At 46.6% G+C, this 15,490-nt stretch overlaps 1 protein-coding gene across 1 annotated transcript in view; it reads left to right on the top strand.

The window, feature by feature from the left end:
* LOC120403974 (sodium/hydrogen exchanger 11-like) overlaps positions 1-15,490 on the top strand; it is a 126,723-nt gene that overhangs the window by 12,486 nt on the left and 98,747 nt on the right. Inside the window, exons 2-3 of the mRNA XM_039535995.1 lie at positions 4,660-4,808; positions 11,793-11,921. Coding sequence (XP_039391929.1) covers positions 4,660-4,808; positions 11,793-11,921 — 278 coding nt within the window. The remainder of the gene's footprint in view (positions 1-4,659; positions 4,809-11,792; positions 11,922-15,490) is intronic.

The following is a 15,490-nucleotide window of genomic DNA, read 5'->3' as shown; positions in this document are numbered from 1 at the left end:
TCAGTTGCAGGGTCGTTGTGTCTCGGTCTTCACAGACAACACAACGGCCAGGTATTATATAAACAAGCAGGGGGGGAACACAATCCTCCCCCCTTTGTCGGGAGGCGATTCTACTATGGAACTTTTGCATAGCCCATCCAATAGACCTGGTAGCATCCTTTCTCCCAGGAGTCTGGAACACTTCGGTGGACCAATTGAGCAGATCCTTCCTCACTCACGAGTGGTCCATCCGCCCGGACGTTCTCTATTCTGTCTTCCAAAAGTGGGGATTTCCCCTCATAGACCCTTTTGCCTCCTGGCAGAACCGGAAGTGCCAGCAGTTCTGCTCCCTACAGGGTCGCTCCCCAGGCTCCCTCTCGGATGCGTTCCTGATCCCGTGGAACGAACACCTCCTTTATGCCTTCCCTCCGTTTCCGCTTGTCCACCGACTCCTCCTCAAGCTCCGCAGGGACAGGGCTTGCCTAATACTAATTGCTCCAGCGTGGCCGAGGCAACATTGGTACACCCAGTTGCTCGACCTCTCAGTGGCGGATCCGATCCCCTTGCCACTCTACCCAGACCTCATATCCCAGGACTTCGGCAAGCTTCACCACCCGGACCTGCAGTCCCTTCATCTGCTCTCTGGTTAAGCCAATCGGAGTTGCGCTGTTCGGATGCGGTGCAACAAGTCCTATTGGGGAGTAGAAAACCTTCCACGCAAACGACATATCTCGCCAAGTGGAAGCGCTTCTCCTGTTGGTGCGCTCAGCGAGGATTCCTTCCGAGTCAGGTGTCCATCCCCACTATCCTGGACTACTTATGGTCCCTTAAGGAGCAAGACCTGTCAGTCTCGTCTATACGGGTGCATCTTGGAGCCATTTCTGCCTTCCATCCGGGCGAGGCGGGCAGTACAGTTTTCTCTCACCACATGGTTTCCAGGTTTCATAGAGGTTTGGAACGACTGTACCCTCAAGTCAGGAGGCCGACCCCCTACCTGGGACCTAAACCTGGTGTTGGCTAAGCTCCTGGGTCCCCCCTTTGAGCCTTTGGCTACCTGCTCGTTGCTGTACCTCTCCTGGAAGACAGCCTTTCTCGTCGCTATTACATCGGCTAGACAAGTTTCGGAACTTCACGCTTTCACTGCAGATCCCCCTTACACAGTCTTCCATAAGGACAAGGTACAGCTTCGACCACACTCGGCATTCCTCCCTAAAGTGGTTTCTGCATTCCACGTCAATCAAGACGTTTTCCTCCCCGTTTTCTTCCCGAAACCGCACTCATCACATCGGGAACAACAACTACACACCTTGGATGTCCGTAGGTGTGTATATTGAGAGAACCAAGCCCTTCCGGCGGTCTCCTCAGCTCTTTGTAGCCATCACTGACTGAATGAAGGGCATGCCGGTCTCCTCCCAACGAATTTCTTCTTGGGTGACATCATGTATCCGGGCATGCTATGACTTGGCACATGTTCCCGCTGGACACCTCACTGCCCACTCTACTCGGGCTCAAGCCTCCTCTGCAGCCTTCCTGGCCCATGTTCCCATCCAGGAAATTTGTAGGGCGGCTACCTGGTCTTCCATCCACATCTTTGTGTCGCATTACGCATTGGTTCAGCAATCTAGAGACGATGCTGCCTTTGGCTCAGCGGTCTTGCACTCCGCGACATCTCACTCCGACCCCACCGCCTAGGTAAGGCTTGGGAATCACCTAATTGGAATCGATATGAGCAAGCACTCGAAGAAGAAAAGACGGTTACTCACCTTTGTAACTGTTGTTCTTCGAGATATGTTGCTCATATCCATTCCAAACCCGCCCTCCTTCCCCACTGTCGGAGTAGCCGGCAAGAAGGAACTGAGGGACGGATGGGTCGGCAGGGGTATATATTCGGCGCCACTCCAGGGGGCACCCAGCCGACCCACCGAGTGTTGCTAGGGTAAAAGTCTTCCGACGAACGTGCACGTGGCGCGCGCACATCTAATTGGAATGGATATGAGCAACACATCTCGAAGAACAACAGTTACAAAGGTGAGTAACTGTCTTTTCTTCTCTCCACCTGTGTCCCTTTTCCCATCTCTCTCTGCTCCCCACTTTTCTGGTGGCTCTGTTTAGCGCCTACTCCCACCCATGCACTCAAAGCAGCTCTGTCTCCCCCAAACCCCACCCCCTGCAGCCTGCCTGGAAACTACATGCCTTGACACAGAGAGAAGTTTAATTCAACAGCCCAGCATAGAAATGGCCCATTCATTCATTCTGCTGTGTTGCTCCAGCTCTTCCCAATCCCAGGGCTGCAGCCCACCCCTGCTTTGACTCCTTCACACACTCTACAACTTTTGTGGGAGGGGAGCCCCTGGTGGGACCATGGCCAAAGGTGGGGAAGTGGGGGCCAGTTGCTTCCTCCACCAGGCTGCAGCATCCCAGCACCCTGAAGCAAGAGGAGCTCAGGTGTCCCAAGGTGAAGCAGGACAGCACCTCCTGACTTGAAGCTGATACAGGGGGATGGATGCAAAGGAAGGAATTCCCTGGGAGCTGGGGTGGGAAGGGGGATCCAGGGGAAGGGAATCAATCCTTCCTTATGCTGGGAGGAGGGGATAAACTTCCTCTCCCAGGAAAAGTCCCTCAGGCAGGCTTGATCTGGGCATGGGGGAGGGGGAGACAGCTTTGAGCTGGGCAAGCATTACTTTCCCAGGCATGAGAGAACTGTAGGGGTTGGGAAGCTCCCAGAGCCTGTGTGGGAGGGGTCTGGGCAGCATCTGGGCTTGGGGAGGCTGCTCATTTGCAGCTGGGGCTGGGGCTGCAGTGAAGCCCCTCTGGACAGGTAAAGAAGGGGAAGGGGGCGAGCTGTGGGCCCCAGCCCAATTTTACTCATCAGACACAAGAGAGAACTTTTCTTAAAGGAGCCATGTCCTTTGGTTTGTCCCCCTGCCCAGCACTATGGGGGTCTGCAGCTGGTTTCTCCTGGCTGAAGGGGGAGCACAGGTCCTGAGGGAAACACCAGGGTGGGCTGAGATTGGCTGGCTCAGTCCTTGAGAAAGCCCCCAGCCCATACTCCCCCCAGCAGCTCCCTGGAGCCAGCTGAGAAGCTGCCCGCCCATCTCCCCCAAGCTCCCTGCCAAGAGGTTGCCCACCCCTCTGCAGCTAGCCCAGAAGCTGCCATGCCCTGGCTGTTGTTCCCCCCTAGCCCAACTCCCTCTACCCTGAAAATCAGAAAGACTCACCTCTGCCTGCAGTCTGGGCGCTTCAGCAGCTGCAGGGGAAATAGTGATAGGCAGGGATTTCACGCTAAACAGCTGATTGGCTGCAGCCAGCCAAAGAGCTGATGAGGGCTGCTGCGGTATGCTAAATAGCTGATTGGCAGTTGCCAACAACTGATCTCCCCAGGGGGTGCTAAGCAGCATCCTCCTCTTCCTCCTTCCCCCTCCGAGCCTCCAGCAGGGGAGGGGGAGGAGCAGCACACCCCATGCGCATGCCTATGCTCCTACTCCTCTGTCAGAGTTGGCCGGCAAGAAGGAACTGGGGGATTCTGTGTTGTCGGGTCTCTTGATACCGGTGCCATGAGCACACAGCACCAGAGGGTAGAACTGACCTGACAGGTACCACTGTAGAAAAATTTTCTGTCAATTGTGCTTGAGGCGCGTTCACATCTAATGTGGAAAGGACATGTGCAACACATCTCAAAGAACAACAGTTATGGAAAGGTTCGTAGGGTAGGGGTTGGGTTGTTTTTGGTTTGTTTTTTTTGATAGTTTCACTGTTTTAACATTGATGGACTCACTGGCTGACTATCGGTGGGTAGCGATCGATTTATCAGGGATCGATATATCATGTCTCGTCTAGACGCAATATATCGATCCCTGAACGTGCTCCCGTCGACTCCGGAACTCCACCAGGGTGAGCAGCGGTAGCGGAGTCGACAGGGGGAACCGCGGCCATCGATCTTGCGCCGTGAAGTTGGGAGGTAAGTCGAAATAAGATACGTCGACTTCATCTACACTATTCCTGTAGCTGAAGTTGCGTATCTTACATCGACCACCCCCCTTCCCTCCCCCTCCATGTAGACCAGGCCCAAGAGTTACTTGCTTGTAGATGTCAGATCTTAGATGTTTCATGTTGCTGAGTCAGGCCATAGACATCTCAACTATATGACAAAAATCCCAATGCAACAATAGTAAAAAATCACAAAGCTAGCACAAAGTTGGAATTGAAATCATGGGAGAACACCAGTTGTGCGTGCGTGCATGCATGCATGCATACATACATACAGTCATGTAACACAGAGGAACAGTTCCCCATTTTTCAACAGTTCCTGTTCTACAGGCATATGCTTATACTTCCCTTTTATATTTTGTTACTTAGAGCAAAAAGTATTTTTCTGCCAAAATTATAATTTTGGAGTTTGATTTTCATATATAAACTCATCTGCCTCAAACATAGATGGGGAGGGAGGATGTCATAGTCTGTTTTTTTGCATCCTTCTTCACGGTAAGAGCAGATTTATAACTTTTTAGGTGAAGGATTTTTTTCTATATAAGTAACTAGGAAATGACTATGACAAATGGAATTACACCAAGTAATTTTCCTTTTATTGATTTGTCAAGCATATTTAGTATTTCCCCTCAATGTGTTACCATTGAAAGCATATTTAAGTAGAAAACTTGGAACATTTCTTATTTATTTTAGGTTTAATGCAGCGTGATTATCCAGATATTGTTACTGCTGTGAAAACCAAACAGGTAGTCCAAACTGTGCTAAACACAGCTACAGAAACTCTTAAAGTATTGATATCAAGTGGAATTGTTGATAAAAATGAAGAAGCAAAATTACAAAAGGTAATAAAAGCATTTCAGAGTGTTCATGTATATATTAACTGCTGAATGTATGCCTTTCCATCATGCCACCATTGTAAGTGCATTGTCAGTAATTTGCCTGAGACCTCTACCTCCAAGGCTTTTAGTGTGACACCTCTCAGAAGCACAAAATTGGTCTGTTTGGGTGTTGTTTTTTGGTCTAAATAACATGTTTAAAAGAGCTTTTAATGTGGAAATGACAAATATCTAAACATAATCATCCAGCAGGATTCTTGCACTTGGGTCTCTGCCTCCTTGTCCGAGTCTGGTAGAACTCCCCACAGTTCAAAGAATATTTTATTCCTGACATCAGTATTGGTAGGGTAAATGTGAACCAGTGCTCCCTACTGGCCATTGCGTGTCATGCCACATAGAGTAGAAATAATTCCAGTAATTTCCTCCTTGGCCATGGTGAGGGAAGGAGCTCTTGAATTTCTGTGACTTTAACATTGTGTCAGCTCTTCATATATCCTTGCTTTATTTTTCCCCATTGTCTGGTTGGTTCTGTGGCTGTTTAAACAGTAAGCCCTCCGTCTTCAGTGCTTCAATACAATTTTTATTTCAGGTTACTGCATTGTATTTGTCCAGCACCCTCTGTCCAGAAAATTCTGACCTGAGCACCAGCCTGTCTTTGAAAGTTTTTTTTTTTTTTTTTTGGCACTGCTTGTTTTGCTGTTCACTAAGATCCAGGCCTTCTTCCCTAAATTAGTAGGGAGTTCCAGACACTTGCATGAGACTGCATGAGAATCTGAGCAAAGAAGGCTGCAACTAGAACTCAGAAAAATAAGAAGAAATATCTGCTGCTGAGGTACTCCAGGACAGGAACTCTGTAAGAGGCAACCCTATCTTCTTTGAGTGATGGTCCCTATGTTTATTCTACACGTGGGTACGCGTGCATGCCATGCACCTGAGTTCAGAAGTTTTTCCAAGCAGCATCTGTTGACCCACACATTCACAGTGTGTCTCCTCATGCTCCCAACCAAGTATATAAGGCGTGGTGCGGATTGATACCACTCCAGTTTTGTCTTACTGCTGCATGGTCTGAGTTGGAATCCCTATTCCTTCTTTTCCATCAGTGATGCACATCAATGGTGCCTCTTGGTGAAGAGCAGCATCTCCAAATCCTTCCCACCCAGAACTAGAGAGGCCCTTGAGCTCCAACTCTGCAAGTTCCTGATGGAAGAGGCAATGAGGCTCTGGAAGCACTCTGATCCTGGCCAGGGACAGTCCCGCTGTATAGTGGCCTCTTCCAACTGGTAGTGCCCTTCCCAGCACGAGCCATGGTGTGGAGATGCCCGTGTTACCCAGGGTTTTCAGAACCCAAAGCTGTGGTAACTTAACTGTTTCACTTCACGTGGTGTCAGGAATAAATCAATGGGGACACAATGCTTCTAGCTGATAAAAGATTGATAGAAATAAGCATGCTCTCATCCAAAATTACTCTTTATTAGAGTTAAGCACACACAAACATAAGCAATAGGTTTAGAACATCCAAAATAATTACCTAAAATCTGAGATGATATCGAGTAATTATCAGCAGGTCAGCAATTGCCCGTCTTTTCCCTGCTAGGGAGTATGCTGTCCGGAAAAAGTCACTCAGGATAGCTTCAGAGAACTGTTCCAAAGTATCCTCTATTATCTTGTCTTTTTATAACTAATTTTTACAAAACACATAGCTCATAGTGACCCCTACTGGGTCATCACGTCTCCTAACTTCAATAAGTTCAACATTAGCCATCTTAGCCATAATAAGCTTTTATATCAAAGGTGCCCAAACTCTAGGTCTCTATCCACTTATTTTCTTTTGGTTTCATAATTTGTTGACTCTTTTCTCCCCTTCTCCCATTCTGATTAGCAGAAACTGCAAGCCTGCTGCTAGTATTTGACCTTGCCTCCAAAAGCCCTGCTTGTCCAAATTATCCATTAACTATGTGATGATTTATTTTATTAATTAATAGTAGCTCAATGCACACAATATGGCTGCAATTAGCTTGATCAAATTTTGGGGTAACACTCCCCTCAATTCCGGGGTAACACTGGTACCAAAGCCCAAGGGCATGCCACACCACGAGAGTAAGAAACACTCTCATCAGCATAAGAGCAGATCTCCACAGCAGACTGCTTATAAGAGAGACTTTTCCTCTCTGAACCGTGCCATGTTAGATGAAATGTCATGCGTGGACCCTGGAGGGTAAGGCAAAGAAATAGTAGGATCCGTACTGCCAGTGACTTGATACCAGGACACTTGGAGTGCCTGGCTACAAGTGTGGCTCCAGGTGCTCCATCAGTGCTGCCTCACCGGTATGCTCTGACTGCTGAACCGGTATGCTCTGACTGCTGAACCGAGACCTTCTGGAGTCTCAATGGGCACCCCACAAGCCCCAGGATGTACATAGAAGTTCATAACACTGGAGGAGGTGTTCCTGCCGTACCTACATGTCTGCTCCTCTCGGGCCTGTCCATTCTTTGGGTCGTCCCTGTACCTGAGGATGAATCATTGCTCCTGCTGCAGCAGAGGGCCCTTCCCCATCCATCAGACCAGTGACCTCTGGTAGCAATGGTCCCACCATTTCCGATGAAACCATCATCTGACTCAGAGGAGTCCCAGGACATAGCCCCAGCAAATATTGCCACGCAGGAGCCCAGACTAGCAGCCGAGGCACCCTTATCTGCCCAGCTATGACCCCCCTGGTACCACTTTCCCTGGGTTCCATCCTCTACCTTGCATAGAAGCCTCAGGAACTATTCCAGGGATAGATGCATGGGAACGATGAGGTTCCCAGTAGTGTGGTTCCCTGTGGTGTGGTCTCAAGCTCTATACACCTCTGTGCCTGTGTGGCCTTATTGGGGACCTCGGTCATCGCAAAGGAGACAGGATTGCCCACACATGCCTAAAACTCCTTCAGCCATGGCTACAGCTACGCAGGTGGCAACTAAATGTCTACCAGCTCAGGTCTCCCCCAGTCATGAGGAAGAGGAAACAGCACTTCTCCGAGTAGCACCTGCAGGATCAGCCATCTTATCACTTTCAGATGAGGCGGTGGTGCCTCCCATGGCCCCACAATTGAATGTTTTAAAGGATTTTTAAGACCTCCTGAAAAAAATAGCAGCAACTTGTGGATTTTTGCAGTCTACTTCTCTTTGTAGGTAGCCTATCTAGAGTCTGCCTCCAGTCTACCTCTAGATAGGCTAAGCTTGCCTATAAGTGATGGATCTGTTCCAATTGCTATGAGAGACTCCAGTTACAAGTATATCCATGTCTAGAAAGGTGGGCAGAAAATACCAAGTTCCACCCAGAAGTGAGACAGAAGAGAACACCACCAAAAGAAAAGAAGCTGAAGAGATGAGATTTATTCTTCAGAAAACATTATTTTTCTGCAAGCCTCCAATTTCTGCTAGCTAATTAGCAACCTCCGATGGCAAGATGTAATTTCCATATCTTTGAATAACTCTTGGTCTTCAATGACAAGTTGCTGTCAGACTCCTGCGAGGAGTTCTCATCCTTGGGTTGCTGCAGGCATTTGTTAGCTAAAACTGGCCTGCAAGCTGAATTAGATTCAGCAGATACTGCCTCTTGTTCCCTGATCGTGGCTTTGGTGATGCGCAGGTTATCATGGCTACAAGGATCCAGCTTCTCCAGAGAAGTCCTCGTGAGTTAAGGCACCCTATGTAGGCCCAAGAGGAGTTCCAGGAACTGTCCTTACAACAAGGTGGATATCTCTGCCAGTTGTAGTGACAAACCTGCCTCTCAGCTTGCTCTTGGACTTCTGACCCATGGCTGTGGCTACTGGTTCCTGACTCAGGCTCTGATCTTCAGTGCTATTCCTGGCTTCTGACCATCACTCTCTGACCACTAGGCATGACAGTCACCGCTCCAACCAGTAGGTCTGACCACTCAAGCCCCGGTCATGACACCCAACATCCTGAGGTTCTCAGCTTCCTAACCCAGGGCTCTACCTCTGGTGACAGACCTATTATCATCTGTCAAGGAGAAGATCCTACACCCAGTCCTGAATTCCCTTCATCGCACAGCCTGGCTTTTGGATGGATGTTGAGTGTAAAATGACTCTGTTCCTCTCCTGTTCAAGACCACCTAGCTAACAGCATAGGCGCCAACTTCATGGGTGCTTCGGGGCTGGAGCACTCACGGGAAAAAATTGGTGGGTGCTCTGCACCCACTGGCAGCCAAGCTCCCCGCCCCACCCACCTCATCTCACCTCCGCCTCCTCCCCTGAGCACGCCGTGTCCCCATTTCTCCTCCCAGCACTTGCTGCTGCAAAAAACATGGTGTAACAAGCTCTGGGAGGGAAGGAGGGATGGGGGGGAGGAGTGGGAATGTGGCGCACTCCGGGGAGGAGGTGGGGAAGAGGCGGGCCCGGCGTAGGGATTTGGGGAAGGGGTTGGAATAGGGGCAGGGAGGGGGTGGAGTTGGGGCATGGACTCTGGGGAAGGGTTTGGAATGGGGGTGGGGCCGGGGGCAGAGGTCAGTTGAGCACCCACTGGCGCCCGCAGAAGTCGGCACCTACGGTTAATAGTGGGAAGGACTCTGAAACAACCTTACCAGGCAAAAGGGACAAGGTTTTCTCACTAATGTCATCAGAAATCCCTGAACCCTCAGGAAGTCTCAATACTGACAATTCTAGACTACTTGTTAGAACTGAAACACTCTATCCTATCACTGAGCTAAGTAAAAGTAAACATCACAGAAAACTCAGCACGTCAACTATGCATAGAGGGTCAATATCTTTTCTCACCCAACAGTCATAACATGTCTAAAGGGCCTAATAAGAGTGTTTCCGTTTATCAAGGACCCTATCCCTCCATGCAATCTCAACCTGGTTCTCTCAGTGCTCATGGGCCATAGCTTTGAACTGATGGCTAAGAATTCTTTTCCATACTTGTCACTGAAAACATCATTCTCGGTAGCAATTATCTTAGCAAGGAAGGTAAGAGAGATGTAAGCACTGATGGCTGATCCTCCCTGTACATTTTTCTACCCAGACGATATTGTTAAGAACATACCTCAAGTTTTTATCAAAGGTCAAGGAATTCCAGCTGAATCAGCAAATCCACTTACCCGTGTTCCTCCGTAGATCTCACTCTAATAAAACAGAGGCAGCTTTTCACACTTTGGATGTCAGAAGAACTCTGGCATTCTACCTCCAAAGAACAAAGCTCCAGATCTTCACCAAAACTCTTTGAGTGCATCTACATTGCATTGTAAACCCAGGTCTGCCAGACCCAAGCTTGTGGACTCAGTATTTCCAAGCCTGCATTTGAGCATCCACTCTATATTGTAAACCTAGGTTTACAGTTGCTGGACCTGGGTCTCAGCTGTATGCATACTGCATTACACAACTACCTGACTTGAGTATGCAGCTTCAGCTGTATCCACACTGAAAAATGATAAGGCTTTCACCTGAGTCAGAGAGGGATTAGGCTCTGATGCAGTCCCCTAACAGATTTGCTGACCCAAATCTGATGGGTTTTTGTGTGGATGGAAAGAGGGCTTGGGCTCAAACAGTGTAAACATATCGTTTGTGGCTATTGTAGAGAGGATGAAAGGCAAAGCCATATCCTCCCAACATTTATTGAATTGAATCAGACTGTGTGAAGACTTGCTATGAGACTACAAAGGACTCATCTACTGTCATGAAAGCTGATTCTATTGAGAGCTCAAGCAGCCTCCATAGCTGCACTAAATAATGTATCTATCCCAGTTATATGGAAGACAGTGACCTGGAGATCTATCCATACATCCACTAAGCACTGTGTGCTTACCAAAGCCTCCAGGTCAGATGCCACATTTGGCGAGGCTGTGCTCCGGTCATTAATTTTTAACTCCAAGCTCCCATCTCCAATGTACTGGTCAACTACTTAGGAGTCACCAACACTGGAATGTTCATATGGAGAATCATTCAAAGGAGAATGAGAAATTATGTACAGTAACTGTAATTCTTTGAGATGTGTTGTCCAAATGCACACTCCATGATCTGCCCTCCATCCCTTCTGCCTCAGAGTTCTCTGGGGAGGAAAACAAACAAACCTGGGATTCTGTGTTTGAGAGGAAATTGAAGACAGTTGGCTCACTCTCCTCTTTTATGCACTTGCTGAGGAGCACAAAAAGCTGCAGGGCCCATGCATACCAAACAGACATTTCTGGCCAAAAGACTCCAAACCTTTTCAGAACTGGTGCCCTACTTTGGCCTGGGTGGTTAACAAAAGACGGTTACTCACCTTTCAGAGTAGCAGCCGTGTTAGTCTGCATCCGCAAAAAGAACAGGAGTACTTGTGGCACCTTAGAGACTAACATGCTAAAATAAATTTGTTAGTCTCTAAGGTGCCACAAGTACTCCTGTTCTTTTTACTCACTTTTGTAACTGTTGTTCTTCGAGATGTGTTGCTCATATCCATTCCAAACCTGCCCTCCTTCCCTTCTGTCGGAGTAGCCGGCAAGAAGGAACTGAAGGGCCGTTGGGTCGGCAGGGGTATATATTCGGCGCCATGGCAGCGCCACTCTAGGGGGCGACCCAGCCGACCCACCGAGTGTTGCTAGGGTAAAAATCTTCCGACAAGCGTGCATGCAGCGCACGCACACCTAATTGGAATGGATATGAGCAACACATCTCGAAGAACAACAGTTACAAAGCTGAGTAACCGTCTTTTGTTAACCACCCAGGCCAAAGTAGGGCACCAGTTCTGAAAAGACATAATTCAGTGGGACTACTCATAGTGTGGAAAGTTAAGCATGTGTGGAAATCTTTCTAGTTTTGGGGTCTAAGTATTGGTATGATAATAAAAGCTATTTAAGAAAGGGCAGAATAACATGGAGGCTTATACGGGGGGAAAAATATTTCCAAATGAAGAGGTTCAGTAAAGAATAATCCACACTTAAAGAGTTTATCTTCAGAACAAAGAGAAATTAATGCATGTAGATTATGTGTGGGTTCTTTTTCCCCTGTTTAGATGATTCTGCAAAAAAAAAAAAAAACCCTTGGCACTCTTCCATCTACTATTGCACCACCTACTGCAGAGGAGCTTTTACACAGTATCAGTTGGTTAGAAAATGAAAAGAAGCAAATTGAGTTCATCCAGGTAATGTTTAGCTTGCTGACATGGTTCCAGATCCTTTATAATGTTCTGTTTTCAAAAGGCAAATATTATGGAGGTGCTTATATTGACTGTATAGTTATGGCTGTCTTGAGTTCGGTACTTAAAGAAGGGATTCAACCTCTGTTATGTACAAAGGATGCAGCATATCCTCCCCAAATTTATCACACTTATTCTTTGAATATTAAATTAATTATATGATAATTTACAAGTAAATCTCTTAATTAGTTTGATTTAAAACATAATTTTAAAGTGGGTCCTTTTAAGAAATTTAGCATTTGTGAGACCTTTCTTTGGGCCCAAATGATATTAATAATGGAATAAAACAGACTCTTTGAACTTTTCTTATATTTAATGCCATTGCAATGTCATGTATATCTAAAGAAATTAGGTTCTAATTAAGCTAAATTATTAATAATCAGTCTATTGAATTGTTATGATTATAGACAGGGCCAGCTCAATAGTTCAGCTCATTCTTACATGGAGACATTGGGACATCAGAGATAACCAATCATAGACTATCAGGCTTGGAAGGAACCTCAGGAGGTCATCTAGTCCAACCCCCTGCTCAAAGCAGGACCAATCCCCAACTAAATCATCCCAGCCAGGGCTTTGTCAAGCCTGACCTTAAAAACCTCTAAGGAAGGAGATTCCACCACCTCCCTAGGTAACCCATTCTAGTCCTTCACCACCCTCCCAGTGAAAAAGTTTTTCCTAATATCCAACCTAAACCTCCCCCACTGCAACTTGAGACCATTACTCCTTGTTCTGTCATCTGGTACCACTGAGAACAGTCTAGATCCATCCTCTTTGGAACCCCCTTTCAGGTAGTTGAAAGCAGTTATCAAATCCCCCCTCATTCTTCTCTTTTGCAGACTAAACAATCCCATTTCTCTCAGCCTCTCCTCATAAGTCCTGTGCTCCAGCCCCTTAATCATTTTTGTTGCTCTCCACTGGACTCTTTCCAATTTTTCCACATTCTTCTTGTAGTGTGGGGCCCAAACCTGGATACAGTACTCCAGATGAGGCCACACCAATGTCGAATAGAGGGGATTGATTATGTCCCTCGATCTGCTGGCAATGCCCCTACTTATACAGCCCAAAATGCCATTAGCCTTCTTGGCAACCAGGTTCCACTGTTGACTCATATCCAGCTTCTCATCCACTGCAATCCCTAGGTCTTTTTCTGCAGAACTGCTACCTAGCCATTAGATCCATAATCTGCAGCAGTGCATGGGATTCTTCTGTCCTAAGTGCAGGAATCTGCACTTGTCCTTGTTAAACCTCATCAGATTTCTTTTGGCCCAATCCTCTAATTTGTCTAGGTCCCTTTGAGGCCTCATAACACTCCCTCTTTGGCCAATTCGCATGCTGCAGTTCTATTGGTTGAAATGAATCAGTGGCATGAGAAGAACTATGTACTTGTGTCAGGAGATCTCACTAGTAGATGACGTAGCAACTAGATTGTCTCCTGCTGTCACTGTTCTTAAAAGTTCCATACTCAAATATTAGTTCCTTTGTTTTAGCCTCTGTTGGGAAAGTTGAACACCTTCCGTGGAACATGGGGACATCATATGGGGCATATGGATGGCTCCTCCCATGCCTAGCACATCACCACTTACCCCTCCAATTTGACATACATCCCTGCTGACCTTTCCCAGCCCCTTCACATCCCTTCTCATTGCCTCTTCAAAGATATGGCTGCTTCCTTTTTCCTTTGGCTCCACATGGTGCTCCTTTCTGGTACTGGTGGTGTCAAAGGCGGATGTTAGGGAAACTGGTGCTATGTAATAATATTAGGTGAAGGTTTGGCATAGGGAGAGCCAATATCTCTACTTTGTAAGGAGTGAACCTGCACTCCTGCCTCAGTTTGTGTAAAAAAAAATTACAAAAATGTTCTTTGAGTGTCTTCTGCATATTCCCACTCTTTGAACTTGCACTAACAAGTGCAGCAGCATACTTTAGAACTATCAGATCAAAGAGGCTTAACTGACAAGACCTCTTGTAATAGAAGGACATGAAGTCCATTTTGTCTCTTTTTGTGGGCCTGAGGTGTGAATTCTACAGGTAGCACAATGTGCCGGATATGACAGGTTCGGTCACAGAAACCCCGTTGGGACTGCTACCTGATGTGCTGAGACTACCTCTGGGTCCGTTTTCTTTGGCAGCTTGGGACTTCAGTACCCTGTCTTGTTGAGCCAGACATGCTAGCCTGCTACAAACACAGACCCAGGTCTGAACCACATCCCTCAAAAGCTGCAGACTTAACTGAAGACGGCCTGTCTCTAGCACCCAGATACCCAGTTCCCAATGAGATCCAAAACCCAAATAAATCAGTTTTTACTCTGTATAAAGCTTATACAGGGTAAACTCATAAATTGTTTGCCCTCTATAACACTGATAGAGAGATATGCACAGCTGTTTTCTCCCCCAGGTATTAATTACTTGTTCTGGGGTAATTAATAAGCAAAAAGTGATTTTATTAAATATAAAAAGTAAGATTTAAGTGGTTCCAAGTAATAACAGACAGAACAAAGTAAATTACGAAGCAAAATAAAACTAAAACACACAAGTCTAAACCTAATACAGTAGGAAACTAAATGCAGGTAAATCTCACCTTCAGAGATGATCCAATAAGCTTCTTTCACAGACTAGACTCCTTCCTAGTCTGGATCCAGCAGTCACTCACACGCCCGTAGTTACTATCCTTTGTTCCAGTTTCTTTCAAGCATCTCTTTGGTGTGGAGAGGCTATCGTTTGAGCCAGCTGGGCCTTTTATATTCTCTCTCAAGTGGGCGGAAACCCCTTTGTTCTCTTGTGAAAAATCACAACAACAAGATGGAGTCTGTAGCCACCTGGGCAAGTCACATGTCTATGGATGATTCAGCTTTTTGCAAGCCGATGCCATTGTTCACATGTTAGTTTGAACATTCCCAGGAAAGCTCAGATGTGGATTGGTGTCTCCCAAAGTCCATTGTCAGTTAAGTGTTTCTTGATTGGACACTTACTGAGAATAGGCTTTTCTCAAGAAGCTGACCAAATGCTTCACTGAGGCTACTTAGAATCAAACAAGTACATAGCCAATATTCATAACTTCAAATACAAAAATGATACACACATACAGACAGTATAATCATAACCAGCAAACTACAACCTTTCCATAGTCACCCCACTTGGCCTCCTCTGTACAAGAACTGGTGCAACCATAGGACCCTGGTTGCAATAATGATTTATACAGTCACTGTTTATGTCAATAACGACACACCGGAGATTGATTCCTCCCCTAAGCACTTCAGACAATTAATATATGCATCAGATGGCAGGAAGACTTCTAGGAGACCTGGAGAGGTTCATTTTCTTTCACTGCTGTGGTTGGAAGAAACTGAGGTGACAGTAGGCATCAAGCCCTTTTTACATCCACACTAACTCTCATTTGTCCTGCTTTGCTTCACCTTTTCTTGGGAAAATTTTTCAAACATGAATGCATGGAACTTGCACCACCAGTCTATTGTATTTGCACATATAAATGAGAACTAACTTTATAAAATAGGTAG

Source organism: Mauremys reevesii, linkage group 4 (assembly GCF_016161935.1).
Source record: "Mauremys reevesii isolate NIE-2019 linkage group 4, ASM1616193v1, whole genome shotgun sequence".
Taxonomy (NCBI): domain Eukaryota; kingdom Metazoa; phylum Chordata; order Testudines; family Geoemydidae; genus Mauremys; species Mauremys reevesii.
This window is presented reverse-complemented; position numbering and strand designations above follow the sequence as displayed.